The sequence below is a fragment of the Bos mutus genome, chromosome 7 (assembly GCF_027580195.1).
Source record: "Bos mutus isolate GX-2022 chromosome 7, NWIPB_WYAK_1.1, whole genome shotgun sequence".
Classification (NCBI taxonomy): domain Eukaryota; kingdom Metazoa; phylum Chordata; class Mammalia; order Artiodactyla; family Bovidae; genus Bos; species Bos mutus.
In genome coordinates, this window is record NC_091623.1 from 39,087,995 (window position 1) to 39,103,704 (window position 15,710).

At 39.2% G+C, this 15,710-nt stretch overlaps 1 protein-coding gene across 2 annotated transcripts in view; it reads left to right on the forward strand.

Annotated features, from left to right (window-relative positions):
• Window positions 1–15,710, forward strand: part of FER (FER tyrosine kinase) — a 460,352-nt gene that overhangs the window by 29,960 nt on the left and 414,682 nt on the right. For both annotated transcript variants that reach the window (XM_070373202.1, XM_070373203.1), the window contains one exon: window positions 10,243–10,510. In XM_070373202.1, the coding sequence (XP_070229303.1) occupies window positions 10,304–10,510 (207 nt within the window). In that variant the 5' untranslated portion in view covers window positions 10,243–10,303. The remainder of the gene's footprint in view (window positions 1–10,242; window positions 10,511–15,710) is intronic.

A 15,710-nucleotide genomic window follows, 5' to 3' on the forward strand; every position in this document is an offset into this window, starting at 1 on the left:
TTTAACGTGGGTAGTATTCCACTGTATGCATTCACCAGTTGAAGGGTCTCTGTGCCGATTCCAGCTTTTGGCTTTTCCAGATGGAGCTGCTGTGAACACTTGGGTACAGGTTTTTTGTGGATGTGTTTTCATTTCTATGCATAAATGCCCAAGAGTGCAATGGCTGGGTCATACGGTGTTGAATTAAAGTTTGATGAGAAACTGGAGTGGCTGTACCACTTCTTGTCTGCTGACCAGTAGCAAATCAGCAACCCAGTTTTTCCATATCCATACAGGCATTTGGTCTTGCCGTGTTTTATTTAGCCATTCTGATAGGTGTGAAGTGTATCCCACTGTGGTTTGACTGCGTTTCCCCAGGGGCTGGCTTATGTTGAACACCCTTTCATGTGTTCATTTGCCATTTTTATACCCTCTTCTGTGAAATGTCTGTCATCTTCTCATTTTGTGGTTGGATTGTTGTTTTTAAATGTTGAATTTTGAGAGAGATTATGAATTCTAGGTACTAGTTCTCTGTCAGATACGTGGTTTGCACAATTTTCTCCCAGTCTATGGCTTGCCTTTTTCTCATCTTCACATGTACTTTCACAGGGCAACCTTTTTACTTTTGATGAGCCCAGTTTATCAATTTTTTCCTTTTTTGGATTGTGTGTTTTGTTTGAAGTCTAAGAACTCTGCCTAGGTTAAGATCCTGAAGATTTTGCTTCTGTTTTCTTTTTTCTGAAAGTTTTCCAGTTTTATGTTTAAGTTTATGATTCTTTTGAATTAATTTTTGTGTACAGTGTTAGGTCAGGGTTCATTTTGTTCCCTTTTATTTAGCCTATAGTTACCTAGTCACTTCAGTGTCGTTATTAAAAGGCTTGTTTTCTTTGCTGACTTGCTTCTGGACCTTTGTCTAAGAACAGTTGAACATGTTTGTGTGGGTCGGTTTGTGGGTTCTCTCCTCTCTCCTCTTGATCTGTTGTCTGTCCTCTACTGATAAAACACTGTCTTGATTTCTGACTTGTGAAGAATCACATATTTTTCTGAATACTCTTTTCAGCCGTACTGCCTCCTCTTCTTTTGGAACTCAAGATGATACAAATGTTGGGTCATTTTTTTAAGACTTTAGAATATTATTTATTTTTTGGCTGCATGGCATATGGGATCTTATTCTCCCACCAGAAATTGAACCCTCACCCCCTATGGTGGAAGTGTGGAGTCTTAGCCATGTCAATGCCAGGGAAGGTCCCCAAATGTTGGGTCTTTGTTATTGTACCACAGGTCCCCAAGGCTTTATTACTATTCTTATTTTCTGTTTGTTTTCTCTTTCTGTTTGGATTGATTGAATTCTATTCCTGTATTCTTACATTCACTGTATCCTCTGTTGTCTACTCCTGAGCCCATCTAGTGAGGTTTTTTATTCCCATTATTGCATTTTTAGTTTCTATAATGTCCATATATTGAAAAAATTTCTTCTATTTTTTTGCTTAGATTTCCTATTTTTACAGTTGTTTTAAGGGAATTTATAACTATTGTTTTGCATTTGTTTTAAGAGAATTTATAACTGATTGTGGAAGAGTTTCTTATGGTGTTGGATTTAAAAATCCTCTTCTGATAATTCTGACATCTGATTCATCTTGATGTTGGTATTAGTTGTTTATCTTGTTTCAACTGTAATTTTTTTTTCTTGGTTCTTGATATGACACGTGAGTTTCAACTGAAGCCTCAATGTTTTGTCTGTTAGGTTAGGAGACTCTGGGGCCTATTTCAATCTTTTATTTTTACAGGCAGTCCATCGGTGTTTAGATTTAGCGTGCAGTCGTTGGCCTGTTCTCGTGGGCTGTGGTTCCAGCGACAGCTCGTTTTCAGGGTCTTCATGCTGTTACTTCTGTTTGCTTGATCTGGTGTCACGAGGGCTCCCGCTGGTCCTTGCTGGTGCTGCTTGAGGGAGTAGAGGACGTTCTTCTTGGGCTGAGCTGCTGGCTGTTGGTTGGTTAGGGAAGGAGTGAGATCAGGTTTCCTCCCTGTGCCCCTTGCTGCCCTGCCACCTCTGGGCAGGAGAGGAGCACCCTAGCCTCGCAGGGAGCAGGGGCTTCCTGGACGGGACCTCCTACTGCAGCTCAGCCCTCTGGCCAGTTCCCTGCACCAGCTCCGGAGTTTCTGGGGGCAGGAGAACCTGGGGCCTGTGGGGCGGAGAGGACTGCTGTGGGCTCTTGCTGTGGCCGGGTCCCCATCACTGGTTCTTCCTGCCGTGTTCCCTTTCTCTTGGCCAAAAGGGGGATTCTTGGGCCCTGATGGGAAGGAGACTGTCTCTCTTGGCTGTTCATTTTTGAGGAGGCTCGCCGTCTGTCTGTCTTGCTGGTGCTGGCTGGCCCCATGTTGCCAGAGGGACCCCCGTAGCATCCCTGGGGAGCTGGCCTTCACCGACGGCCTTTTGTTCCCAGACGAGCAGGTGGGCAGCCAGGGACAGACCACCTTCTCCTGTTGGGTGAGGGAGCCCAGGATACCCTGCCTCTGCCTCTGTCGTTCTCCCAGGCCTGGGGCCAAAGGACTCTACCTCCTTTCCCTCGACTTTTCAGAGTTCTTCTTTGGTTGTCCCTTTTGCTATTCCCAGTGTTGACAGCTGTGTTCGGTGGGGCGGATCTGGGAAAGATGGCCTCTGCCACGTTACCTGGATCAGAAGCCAGGCTTTCCTTTTGCGTGCTCAGTCGCTCAGTTGTGTTCAGCTCTTTGCAGCCCGTGGTCTGTAGCGCACTATACTCCTCTGTCCATGAGATGAAAAGGTCTTACTTTTGACTTTGGCTTATTTGTGATGTAAGCCTGGTGACCGAGGGCTGGGGTGGTATGGGCTGGGACTGAGTTTGGCCTTGTCTGGAGCCCTGAGAGACTCTCTGTCTCCTGAGAGTCCACTAACCACCCTGCACTCCTGGGTTTCACCTCATCCACCAGTTCTTCACGGGGCCCTGGAAAATGGCAAGGCAAGGCTGCCCTCGCATTTTTTCTGAGGTCCTGTCTTGGTCCAGAGAAGCTTGCTTCTTTGTTCTCTTGATTTTTCCCTTGGTGGGCCTATTTGGTCTCTGCTGCCTCTTTTCATGTTGGGGTATCCAGTGTGACTCCTCAGGATTTCTTCTAGAAGTTGGGTAGTTTTGGGGCACATTTGCATGCTGCCTAGAGTGCCAGGACTTTCCCTTTTTTTCCCTTTGAAACTGTGTAGTGAAGCTTGTGGCCTGAAGTTGTACTCCTTTACTTGCTGATGGTGTGTTTAAATTTTTGTTTTTTTCCTTAACGATCTTTTGTTCTTTTTGTTTGTTATTGGCGGTAGGAGCTTCTGAAGTACTTCTTTTACTATGATGGCTTTACCTGAATATTCTAATAATGACTTTCTGCAGTTTTCGTATCTCTCTCTGACATTTGACATTGCTAACAACTTCTTTTTTTAAATCTCAGTGTCTGTAACTGTCAAACCTCTTTTATTCTTCTGCCTACCTAATTTCTACCCTTTGGCTTTTTTCCTCCAGTTCCTCCACTGACAGATTCTCATGGGCTTTGTCCTTAATGATCTGCTTTTCTGTCAACACTCAGTCTTAGTTTGATCACTTTTAAGCACTTGACTCTCAGACTTGTGTCTTCTAGCCTTGATGCTTTACCTAAGCATTTATTTCCTGCTGAAATGAAGGTATTTTCTTTAAAGTAGCTCCATATTGTCATTCTTCCATTTCTTTTGATATTATCTTCATTTCTTATAAAAGTCTTAAACTTGTCCTGTATCATCTGTCTCTTCCTTAAATCCATTTATCAGGTCAAGCCTGGTACCTTTTTACCTCTCACTGACATTGTCAATGATAGATCCTCATTTCTCAAGCTGTATAGCTATAATGACTTATTAATTTTCCTTCTTATGTCTTTTTTTATATTTTTGCTCTCATCAACCTATTTTATACCTAGCTTCCATATTAAAATCTATATTTCTCTCTTTTAATTAACTGTAACATACATATAGAAAAGTACACAAATCACGGATGCTGAGCTTTAGGAAATTTTTCAAACCGAACACACTTGTATAACTAGCACCAGCAAGGTAATCATTTAATACTCACGTTCATGACTTTGTCGTTTGGCCTTAACACCAGTGACTAAGGGGTTGGAGCCTTATTAGTCTCCTTAACTTTAGAAGAGCAAGAGATCAATCGGCATGCCACTGTTTGCAACATTCAGCTCGATTTTGGAGACATTTCTTTCTTACTTTACCCCTTATTCACTTATTTTCTCTATATTGCTTCCTGAAATACATTTCCTTTTTGATCTTTTATAATCTAAATCATGATTATTCAAATCTTAGCTCATATCTTGCCATTTCTAGGAAACTTTCCTGGGTTACTCCAGCTTTCATTAGTTTTTTTCTCTTTCTCATCAAACCTTTTTGGGTTGTTGTTCAGTCACTCAGTTGTGTCCTGCTCTTTGCCACCCCATGGCTGCAGCACACCAGGCCTCCCTGTCCTCTACTGTCTCCCACATTAAGCTCAAACCCATGTCCATCGAGTCGGTGACGCCACCCAACCATCTCATCCTCTGTCATCCCCCTCTCCTCCCGCCTTCAATCTTTCCCAGCATCAGGGTCTTTTCAAATTAGTCAGTTCTTCGCATCAGGTGGCCAAAGTATTGGAGTTTCAGCTTCGGCATCAGTCCTTGCAATGACTATTCAGGGTTGATTTCCTTTAGGATGGACTGGTTGGATCTTCTTGCAGTCAAAGGGACTCTCAAGAGTCTTCTCCAACACCACAGTTCAAAAGCATCAATTCTTCAGTGCTCAGCCTTCTTTATGATCCAATTCTCACATCTGTACACAACTACTGCAAAAAGCATAGCTTTAATTGTATGGAAATTTGTTGACAAAGTGATGTCTCTGCTTTGTAATATGCTGTGTAGGTTTGTCATAGTTTTTTATCCAAGGAGCAAGCGTCTTTTAATTTCGTGGCTGGTCACCATCTGTAGTGATTTTGGAGCCCAACATATGAAGTCTGTCACTGTTTTTATTTTTTCCCCATCTTTGCCATGAAGTGATGGGACCACTTACCATGATCTTAGTTTTTTGAATGTTGAGTTTTAAGCCAACTTTTTCGCTCTCCTCTTTCACCCTTGTCAAGATACTCTTTAATTCGTCTTCACTTTCTGTCATTAGGGTAGTGTTATCTGCATATTTGAGGTTATTGATATTTCTCACAGCAGTCTTGATTCCAGCTTGTACTTCATCTAGCCCAGCATTTCTCATGATGTACTCTGCATACAAGTTAAATAAGCAGGGTGACAATATACAGCCTTGACACACTCCTATCCCAATTTGGAACCAATCCATTGTTGTATGTCCGGTTCTAACTGTTGCTTCTTGACCTGCATACAGGTTTCTCAGGAGGCATGTAAGGTGGTCTGGTAATCGCATCACTTTTATGAATTTTTCAGTTTGTTGTGATCTACGCTGTCAAAGGCTTTAGTGTAGTCAATGAAACAGAAGTTTTTTTGGAATTCTCTTGCCTTTTCTATGATCTACTGGATGTTGGCAGTTTGATCTCTGTTTCCCTTGCCTTTTCTAAACCTACCTTGTACATTTGGAAGTTCTTGGTTCTTGTACTGTTGACACCTAGCTTGAAGGATTCTTGCAAAAATTCTTTAATTCATTAATCTTTGTGTATCAGTATGTTCACTTAAAACAAACTTCAAACGTTCAGAAGGGCATATGATGAAAGTCTCCTCTCATTCCTGTGTCCCAGCCGCTGTGTGTTCTTCTAGAAATATTTTGTGCACTTACAAGTACATTTAATTTCTATTTTTCTGCTTTCTTTTTGTACAATGTAAACAAACCTAGTTCTGTATCTTACTTTTTTCTGGTAATAGCTCTTGATGATGGCTCCAGATCCACTCGCGGATTTTCTCGTTTTTGTGTTAGGGCTGAATGGCACTCCACTGGGTTTGTGTGCCACGATCACGTCCACCGCGTACATTGTGAAGACTGAGTCCTGAGCAAACTCACATAGACTAGATTTGAATGGTACTCCCTTCAAACGGTTTCTCAGTTACAGTCAAATGTAGTAGCTTTGATTGTAATTTATGTAGTCAATTCCTTTTAATGAATATTTACAGTTTTTAAAAAAATTCTAAACACTACTGAACTGAATAGTCTTACATACATTGTTTGACATCTATGGAATAATTATCTGTCGGATACCATTTCCTTTAATTCCTAAACCGTTTATCATCTCTACTAATTTAATAATTAGACATAATCAGTTAATTATGGAGTTGTTTAAAAAATTCTTTACTTGTCATTCTTCAAGGAATGGTACCATACTTTGAATCCTTTTATATTTGCCCTGACCTAGAATGTTGGTGTAGATAAGCAAGCCCTCAGTGTGGGCTGGAGTGTGTCTCAGCTGCCAGATTCTGTTTCCGTTTTTATTCATCTAAGCTCTTCATCTTTCTTTTGAAATTCCTAATAATGAGAGAAAAAAATTATTGTCAAAGCTGAGACCACAGCTAGATGCATTTAGAAGCAGAAGTGATATTTATTCTAAGTTACAGAATAAAATGAACCACAGTCTCAGAAATAGTTTCTTATAAAGCAAAATGTTTCATCTTTCTTTGTCTGGAAAAAATGTTTCTTATTCTTCCATGGAAAATGTGGTATGAGATAGACTGTCTTCACTGAGATTTAGTTGAGCTATACGTAAAATAATGGAAAATTTTTCTTTTTTATCAAAAAAATTTTTTGATACAGTTTATCAAAGTACTGCGTACAAAGTGAAAAGACTGGAATTATCCTGTGCTGTGCTTAGTCGCTCAGTCGTGTCCGACTCTTTGTGACCCCACGGACTGTAGCCCGCCAGGCTCCTCTGTCCATGAGATTCTCCAGGCAAGAATACTGGTGTGGGTTGCCATGCCCTCCTCCAGGGGATCTTCCAAACCCAGGGATCGAACCCATGTCTCCCACATTGCAAACGGATTCTTTACTCTCTGAGCCACCAGGGAAGCCCATGAATACTGAATTGGGTAGCTTATCCCTTCTCCAGGAGATCTTCCCATCCCAGGAATCGAACTGGGATCTCCTGCATTGCAGGCAGATTCTTTACCAACTGAGCTACCAGGGAAGCCCCTGGAATTCTCCTACCTGATATTAAAGTGGATAAGTCAGTTACTTGTATTGGCTTATTTATGTTAAGGTCCATTTAGTGTCCTGGTTGCTACTTTGGAAACTTTGATGAAGTATATTTTCCCACCATCTTTCCCTCCTACCCGCCCACCCCTGCCGACTTGTTTGAGTATAAAACTGAACAGTTTTCAGTTGGGAGAAGATTGAAATTTGCTTCCTATTTGGAAAAGTCACAGTTTTATCATTTTAAATGTGTTTCACTGAGGTGAGAGCGAAAAATCTCTTTTTTTTTGATTAGCCTAGAGGATTTCAGCTCAATTAAATTGACTTCTGATGTGAGCCAGACCTAAAAATTAAAGATGTGTTTTGTTTCTTTCTTACAGCTGACCCTGAAACATTCACTGCCTGAAATTCTAGGAGGCTGGAGGGGAAAATAAATTCTATCATAGTTCTTGGGATTTATATCAAACAAGTAGGAATAGATTTGGGGTAATTTTCTGATAATTGACCTTTGGGCTTAGTCAGTCAGTTGTGTCTGACTCTTTGTGACCCCATGGACTGTAACCTGCCAGGCCCCTTTGTCCATGGGGATTCTCCAGGCAAGAATACTGGAGTGGGTTGCCATGCCCTCCTCCAGGGGATCTTCCCAACCCAGGGATTGAACCCAAGCCTCCCACTTGCAGGCGGATTCTTTGCCATCTGGACACCAGGAAAGCCCAAGAAAATGGAGTGGGTAGCCTATCTTTTCTCCAGGGGATCTTCCTGACCCGGGAATTGAACCAGGGTCTCCTGCATTGCAGGCGGATTCTTTACTAGCTGAGCCACCAGGGAAGCCCATTAACTATTCTGCATTTCCTAATTAATGGTGGTGTTAACCAAGACACAGACTCCTCAGTGGTGATTGCTTCTGTGGAAGAGCGTCCTTAAGGAGTGTCCTTAAGCCATCAGGGAAGCCCCACTGACCTTCAGATGATAATAAGTTATGCTCTAGTGATTTTTTAAACAACTTTGAGATATAACTCACATGCTGAATAATTCACCCATTTAAATTGTACAATTTAGTGTTCACAGAGTTGTGCAGCCATTGCCACAATCAATTTCGGAGCACTCTCCTCACCGCAAAAGGAAATCCATTACCCGTTAGCAGTCGCCCTTCATTTCTTCCCGCATTTGCCAGCTTTAGTCAAATACTAGTCTGATTTATGTCTCTGAAGGTAGATTTCGGACATTCCATGTAAGAAGACAGGACAGCGTGTCAGTCTTCTGTGTTCGACGTCTTCACGTAGAATGTTAGCGAGGTTTATCCGTGCCGTACCTTGTATCAATCCCTTTTCATTGTCGAATCATGTTTCCTTGTATCGTTATACTTCATTTATCCATTCATCAGTTGATGACTGTTTGGCAGATATTCATATACAAGTTTTTGTGTGGGCATATGTTTTTATTTCTCTTGAGTATATGCCTAAGAGTGAAATTTCTTGGTCATATATGATAACTCTGTGTTTAATTTTTGAGGAACTGCCTATTTTAAATTTATACCAGCAACATATGATGGTTCTGATTTCTTCACAGTCTCCAACATTTGCTATTATCTATCCTTTTGTTATAGACATCTTAGTGATACGGAATGATGTCTCACTGTGGTTTTGGTCGGCATTTTCCTAATGGCCAGTGAGACTGAACATCTTCTCATGTGGGAGGAGGAAATGGCACCCACGCCAGTGTTCCTGCCTGGAGAGTCCCAGGGACGGGCGAGCCTGCTGGGCTGCCGTCTGGGGTCGTACAGAGTCCGACACGACTGAAGCGACTTAGCAGCAGCAGCAGCAGTGGGCATCTATAAATTTTATTTGGAGAAATATCTAGTCATATCTGTCTTTTGCCCATGTTAATTAGTTTGTTATGTTGTTACTGATGTTAAGAAATCTTTGTATAATCCAGGTAGATGCTGCTTATCAGATACATAATTTGTAAATATTTTCTCCCGTTCTGTGGCATTATCACTTACTTGATGTTGGCCTTTGAAGTACAGAAGTTTTTAATTTTGATGAAACCAAATTTATATATTTTTATTTTGTTTCTTGTACTTTTGGTGTCATATCTAGAAGCCATTGTCTGAGCCAAGGTCAGCCAAGAAAATAAATACTGCTTTATTTTCTTCTGAGAGTTTTACAGTTTTAGCTCTATTTGAATCTGTGATTTCTTTCGAGTTAATTTTTTTGTATATGGTCTAAGGCAGACTGCATTCCACAGTCTTTTGCATGTGGAATTCAATCGTCCCAGCATCTGTAGTAGAGAAGACTTTTTTTCCTTTGTTGAATAGACATGGCACTGAATTCTGAGTCCTTCAACTCTGTTCTTTTTCTTCATGGTGTTTTGGTTTTTTGTTTGGTCGACTGTTCTGGCTCCCTTGCATATCTAAGTAAATTTTAAGATTAGTTTATCAATTTCTGCAAAAAAAAAAAAAAGAAAAAAGCTAGCTTAGATTTTATTGTGGATTGAGTTAAATTGGTAGATCAAATTGAACAGGATTGCCTGTTTAACAATATTAAGTCTTTTGGATCCATTAACATGAGTCTTTCCATTTATTTAGGTTTTCTTTGCATTTTTCAACAGTGTTTTATAATTTTAAGAGTAAAGTTTTGTGTTTATTTTGCAAAATTTATTCCTAAATATTTTATTCTTTTTGATGCTGTTGTAAATGGAATTGTTTTTAAATTTTATTTTCAGATTGGTCATTGCTAGAATATAGAAATACAGTTGCTATTTGTTTATTGATCTTGTACCCTGTAATGTTACCGAGCTCATTTATTAGTTCTAATACTCGTAAAATTGTACTTCTTAGGATTTTCTAGATACAGTGTCATATCATCTGTAAATAAATATAGTTTCATTTCTTCCTTCCCAGTGTCAATGGAAATTGTTTCATTTCCTTCATTGTACTGACTAGAACAGGTTGAGTTGAAGTGCTGAGACTGGACATCCTCATCTTGTTCCTGATCTTTGGGGGAAAACATTCAGTTATAGTGATTTTTTTTTCACTCTAAAAAAATGGGCCATAACTTTGCTTTGAAGATTAATTTGCTTTTGATTTAAGATTCTTTTCCTTTTGTTTACATACACAGATATGTGCTGATTAGAAGGCTCAGTTGTGCAGTGTGGAGGATAAGACAGTGCCTTACAAAGATGGGGTTTGGGAGTGACCTGAAGAATTCACACGAAGCTGTGTTAAAATTGCAAGACTGGGAATTACGGTTACTGGAAACAGTGAAGAAATTCATGGCCCTGAGAATAAAAAGTGATAAAGAATATGCATCTACTTTACAGAACCTTTGTAATCAAGTTGATAAGGAAAGTACTATCCAAATGAATTATGTCAGCAATGTATCCAAGGTAAGAAGAATAATTTCATCATTTTTCGTCTGTAGCTTCGTAATTGTCCTTAAAGCAAATAGATAATACTATTGAAAGCTCCTGCTGCTACTGCTGCTGCTAAGTTGCTTCAGTTGTGTCTGACTCTGTGTGACCCCATAGACGGCAGCCCAACAGGCTCTCCCATCCCTGGGATTCTCCAGGCAAGAATACTGGAGTGGGTTGCCATTTCCTTCTCCAAAGCATGAAAGTGAAAAGTGAAAGTGAAGTCACTGAGTCGTGTCCGACTCTTAGCGGCCCCATGGACTGCAGCCTACCAGGCTCCTCCATCCATGGGATTCTCCAGACAAGAGTACTGGAGTGGGGTGCCATACTATTGAATAAGCACACCGAAGTCAGCATTCTAAAGCAGTGGTTCTAAACTCCTGCTGACCATCAGAATCACATGGGGAAAGTTTCAGAAACTGTGAGATTTGGGTCCATCTCCCAATATTCTGGGTCATTAGGTCTGAAATTTTTGAGCTTTGAAATCTTTTTTTTCCCCAATAGGTGTCCAGATTATTCTAATGATTAGTCAGCTTTGAGAACCCTTCTTAAAATTTTATTTTCCTAAGTACCCTACTTCCTTGGGTCCCTTGCGCCCTGCTGTTTTATCCTTTTGGCACAAACTTTCTTTATAACGCACCTTCCTTGAATTCTTCTGTGAGTCATTAGTATAGTCCCATGGAATATTGTAATGTGTAGGTGTTTTTTGCTACCATTTCATTACTAAAATGCTAATATACTGATGATTTAATGACACGTAAAATTCTTTGAATAAACAATATGGTTTTTTAACTTAAAGATTATATTATTATTATTCATTTTATAAAATATATAAAATTAAAAATTAAGGGCTATAAAAATAAAGGTCCATATTGTACTGCTCATTATCCTTTGAAGGCATAAAAGATGAAATATTACACACCTTAATAGTCTTGGATTTTTGCTATTTCCATTGTCTTCACATTTCACTGTATGTATTCAAAGTTAAGAAAATTTTATTTTACTTCAGAAAGTTAGAATTAGTGTGTTTCTTGCACTCACGGGTCTTAAGATTTGAGTAGATTGTAGAGGAAGCTCTGTTTCTTATGGGGATTGTGTGTGTGGTGTGTGATCTGGGAAGGACCTTTGATTTCGCTGAGAACTCCTAATGTGAATATCTTTAACTTCCTTTCCTGGGCCAGTGAGTTTCCCTGAAGAACATTTCTCTAGGTTCTAGTCTGAAGGTAGGGTTGCTTTATGTAGCAAATTAAAATATAGATCACCAGTTAAATCTGCAGGCAACAATGAGAAATGCATAGCCTCGGAGTGCTCAGTCTCTCAGTCGTGTCCCACTCTTTGTGACCCCATGGACTGTAGCCCGCCAGGCTCCTCTGTCCGTGGGATTCTCCAGGCATGAATACTGGAGTGGGCTGCCATTTCCTCCTCCAGGGATGCATACACTAAAGACTATTTTTTGTCCGCTATTCAAATTTACCTGGTGTCCTGTATTTTGTTAGACTACTCTGTTACGGGAATATGTAGAGAAAGTAGATTGGGTGTTCAGAGAGTCATGTTTTAGTTAATCCTCCTGGTTTGGTAAGCTGCCTGGTGTCTCTGCATCCAGAGTCTCTCTGGTTAATTTTTTCTGCTTGTTTCTGTCTGCTCTGGGGGAGGAATAGTTGCCTGTCTGTGGGCTGAGCAATAGGCCCTAGAATTCTGGCTGTTCCTTATGCAGCCTGAACCGATCCTCCTGTTTCAGCGCCCTCTCCTTTTCCTTCATTTAGCTTTCTCCAGTTCCCGGGCTTTCCTGGAGTTATCTGGCCCTGTAGGTGGGTCTTTTCTTCTCCCTGCCCCCCAGAGTCTTATTGAGATATCATTGACATACATCGCTGTATAGATTTAAGGTATATAGCGTGATGGTTTATGTCTGTTGTGAAATGATTACTGCAATAGATTGTAACTCTTTGCAACCCCATGAACTAATACAGCTCCATGGAGAATTCCCCAGGCCAGAATACTGGAGCGGGGAGCCTTCCTCTTCTCCAGGGGATCTTCCCAAGCCAGGGATGGAACCCAGGTCTCCCACATTGCAGGCAGATTCTTTACCTGCTGAGCCACGAGGAAAGCCCCATTAAAAATGGTAGAAAAAGTTTCTCCTTTGGATAAGAACTCTCGGAATGGACTCACTTAACAGCTGTCCCATCTCATACGTCAGTGTGACCCACGGCCACCGTGCTGTGCCATCCCTGGCGCTTACTTGTCCTATTACTGGAAGCTTGGCCTCTTCACGCGTTTTCCTCCAGTTCCCCCTCCTGTCACAAGGCCTTCTCTTCTTGACCTCGACTTTGTAGAACACTTGTGTTTCAGCTTTTCCTGATGCTACTCAGTTACCCCTTCCTGCTTTTATAATATTTTCTAACATTTTTATTGGCATGTCTTATCTGTGATTGTTGCCTTTTCTATCTTCTTTGTGATTGTAAATTTATACTTTATCTTGTATTTCAGTGGGATTTTGGAAAGGAGTGGAAAAATAGCCATCTGTTTTATTGACTATGTTTAACTGGAATTATACTCCTTAGGAAAGTAAGGTACTGGAAGGAACAAGAGATAGGATTAATGGGTAAGAAGATACAGGATTTGTGAGGTCAGGACAAAGGAGGAATCATCAACGTGTGCATTGAAGTGTCAGGTATTAAGGTGAGGAATCAGCTCAGTTCAGTCACTCAGTTGTGTCCGACTCTTTGTGACCCATGAACCGCAGCACGCCAGGGCTCCCTGTCCATCACCAACTCCCAGAGTCCATAGATGGAGACAAATGCTAAGATGATTAAAAAAGGCAGTAGAATGTGGGGCATGGAAAAGGGGGCTAGGGAAGGGTGATAGATTGAGAGGAAGTGGTCTAAGTGGGTAGTGTTGCTTTTCAAAGAGGAATGCTTGAGAGATAACGGTTGAACAATGGTAGGAAACCCAAAGAAAAACAAGGAGTATGTCAGCTTTTCCTCTTAATGCTGAAAATGCATCATTTATTCTACCTAAAAGTAAAGTTCAATATATCAATTTTTTCTTTAGCTCATTAGGTTTTTCACGTTATATCTAAAAAAAAATCTGCCTGATCCAAAGGTGTTTTCACCTGTGTTTGCATCTGGAAGTTTTATACTTTTATATTTATGTCTATGACCCATTTTTAGTTAATTTTTGTATATGGGACAAGTTATAGATTAAAGTCAGTTTTTTTTGTTGTTGTTGTTAATGGATATCCATTTATTCCATCAACATTTTTAGAAAGGATTAAGCTTTCTTTATTGAATTACTGTTTCATTTTGTTGAAAATCAGTTGACCATAATGAGTAAGTCTGTTTCTACACACTTGATCTGTTCCATTCATTTCTTTATCTACCATGACACCAGTAACACTATTTTGATTACTGTGACTTTCTAGTAATCTCAAAGTTATATAGTGTAATTTCTCTTTGTGCTCTTTTTCCCCAAAATTGTTTTGACTATTTTAATTCCTGTGCATTTCCATATGTGTTTTAGAACAACTCATCAATTTTTTTAAAAGAGGTTACTGAATTTTTATTGGAATGCATTAAATATATATATATATAGGTAAATTTCAGGAAAATGTATATTGTAACAGTATTGGAGCTTTACAATACACCATATTATATTGGAACTTTATATACACACCATAAACATGGTGTATCTTCTTTTTCTGAATAATCTTACAGTTGTCAGTGTATAGACCTTTCAGATTTATGTGTATTTCATATTTTTGGATGTTCTTATAAGTAGCATTTTTCCTAATTTTCCATTTTCCACTGTTCATTGTTATTATATATGTCAATCTCATAACGTAAACTTGGCAAAACATACTTATTTGCCGTTTCCTTGTAGATTCCATTGACTTTTCTACACAGATGATTATATTATCTGTAAACAAAGAGAATTTTAGTTCTTCTTTTCCAATTTGGATGCCTTTTATTTATTTTTCTTGCCTTCTAACAATAGCTAAAACCCCCAGTGCAAAATTCAATAAAAGTATTGACAGCAGACATCTATGTCTTGTTCCTGATTTTAGGGGAAAAGCATTGTCTTTCAGTATTTGTTATGATGTTAACTTTGGTAGATGTCTTCTATACGCTTGTGAAAATTCCCTTCTATTCCTGCCTAGCTAAGACTTTGTTCATTAACATTGGATTTTGTCAACTGGTCTATCTTCTTCTGCTTAGATGATTATGTTGTTTTTCTTCTCAGTTTAATAATATGTTGAAATGTGCTCATTGATTTTCAGGTGTTTGAAACATTTGATGATTGCTAAAAAAAAAAAAAAAAAAAAAGAACAACAAAATGCGACTTGTATTCCTGCATTAAATCCCACTTCATCTTTTTTTGTATTATCCCTTTTTTATATCACTGGATTCAATTTGCTAAAAATTAGTTTTTGGAGAATTTTTTTTATCAGTGTTGCTGGAGGATTTTGATCTAGAGTCCCTTTTGTTTTAATATTGTCTGGTTTTGGTATCAGAGTTATGCTGGCTTCATTATACAAGTTGGGAAGTATTTTCTCTTCTTCAATTTTCTGAAGAAGTTTATGTAGAATTGGTTTTATTTCTTGCTTAGATTTAGATGTTTGATAGAATTCACCAGTGAAATAATCTTGGTCTAGAGTTTTCTTTGGGAGAAGGTTTTTAGTTATAAATTTAATTTTTAAAATAGAGAGCTATTCAGATTATCTTTTTCTTCTTGAGTGAACTTTGGCGCCTTTTGGGAATTTGTTCATTTTTTTCTAAGTTGTCCATTAATTTTTAGTGTTGTTTATTATTTTGCCTTATTGTCTTTTTCCTATTTGGAGAATCTGTAGTGGTCTTATCTCTTTCATGCCTGACATTGGTAATTTATGTCTTTTTTTTCCCCTGATCAGATTGGCTAGAGATTTCTCAGCTTTACTGATGTTATCTGGGAACCAGTCTTTTATTTCATTCACTGTCTCTATTGATATTCTGTTTTCTGTTGCATTGACTTCTGCTCTGCAATCAGTTAATTTTTTCCCATTTAACCTGGGCTTCATTTACTCTTTTTCTTCTCTGAATTAATAAAGTAGAAATTGAGATTAAGACCATCTTCTTCTGTAGTGTTCTCAGTTTTCTCCGAGTAATGTTTTTGCTGCATTTCAAAAAACTCTCTGATGCTTATT